At 51.4% G+C, this 1,107-nt stretch overlaps 1 protein-coding gene across 1 annotated transcript in view; it reads left to right on the top strand.

Moving 5' to 3' along the window:
- Nucleotides 1-250: 250 nt before the first annotated feature.
- The window catches only part of EMH_0013870 (uncharacterized protein), a gene marked incomplete at both ends in the record, with an annotated part of 1,211 nt that continues 354 nt past the window's right edge, over nt 251-1,107 (top strand). Inside the window, 2 exons of the mRNA XM_013499942.1 lie at nt 251-379; nt 673-879. Coding sequence (XP_013355396.1) covers nt 251-379; nt 673-879 — 336 coding nt within the window. The remainder of the gene's footprint in view (nt 380-672; nt 880-1,107) is intronic.

Below are 1,107 nucleotides of genomic sequence, written 5' to 3'. Positions count from 1 at the left end.
CAGCTAATAGCGTCTGGACCAGTACAACTGGCCCTGGCGGCAGCTGGGAAATAATCGACGAAGACGGACAAACAGACGAAGAGACACAGGCGATAAAGCCAGACGCGTAGAGACAGAAGAATAGAAACGTGTTAGAGAATCATCGAGGCGCAAACACATACAAAAACTCCACCCCATGGGGATGGAGGGGAGGAGGGCAAGTGTGCGAACCTGAACAGTAGCCTCTCTTGAGCAAAGCAGCAGCAGCAACATGTGTGAAAGAGGCGTCTGGCAGCTGCAGCAGGTTCTCCTGCGCTATAGCGAGACCGGCTATAGCAGCAGTGGCGTTCGTTTCTACCTGAAGCACTTGCTACCCAGTTGGGAACAGCGGAACCCTCAGGTGCGTGGCCCTTCACTTCCACCGCATATTTCGTCCTAGGTGGAGCCTTCAGGTAGTTCCTGGAGGTCACTGGCGTTGAGGTGTATCTACGGACCTTCCTGCGCCTACGGGCGCATGAAGCATTCGTGTATATATGAGTATTATGTGTATTCAAACGTCTAAACCCTAGAAACATGAATAACTCGGCAACTTTGCCAACCGCTACGAGCAGTGCGTTCGCATGATGCAGGTAGAACATTCCGGGGGTAATGGCGGCGTTGCTGCTGCTGCTGTTGCTGCTGCTTGTGCTGCAGGTGGAGGTGCTTCTGCAGCAAGACAAATATGCCCAGCCGCAGGCGACATTTGTGTTTAGGTCTGGGGCCCGATCTGAAACCCCTTTAGCGAATCTGCAGCCACGGCAGCTCGAGGAGCTGCTGCAGCTGCACAGAGACAGCTCTGGGCCGAACCACTTCCTCAAGCATGGGGGTCCGAAAGTGTGGACTGAAAGGCGCTCTATACAGGTAAACTCTAAACCCTAAGCTCTAACCCTTTCACACCACTGCGCGGTGGAAATATGTTGGGTGTATGCGCTAGTTTCATACTGATGATGCTGACTCCGTGAATGTAGAAATACAACAATGCACCTCTCACTTTTTTGCATTTCTTCCGTCTTTGTTTGATGTGTTGTTTCGTAGTATGTTAACCTATTTGTTCATTTGTTCCTTGGGATTTCTGTTTGTTTCCCTAGG

This window comes from Eimeria mitis, genomic scaffold, assembly GCF_000499745.2.
Source record: "Eimeria mitis Houghton genomic scaffold, Emh_scaff484, whole genome shotgun sequence".
In the NCBI taxonomy this organism is placed as follows: domain Eukaryota; phylum Apicomplexa; class Conoidasida; order Eucoccidiorida; family Eimeriidae; genus Eimeria; species Eimeria mitis.
Note: the sequence above shows the minus strand (reverse complement) of the source record. Positions and strands in the feature narration are given on the sequence as shown.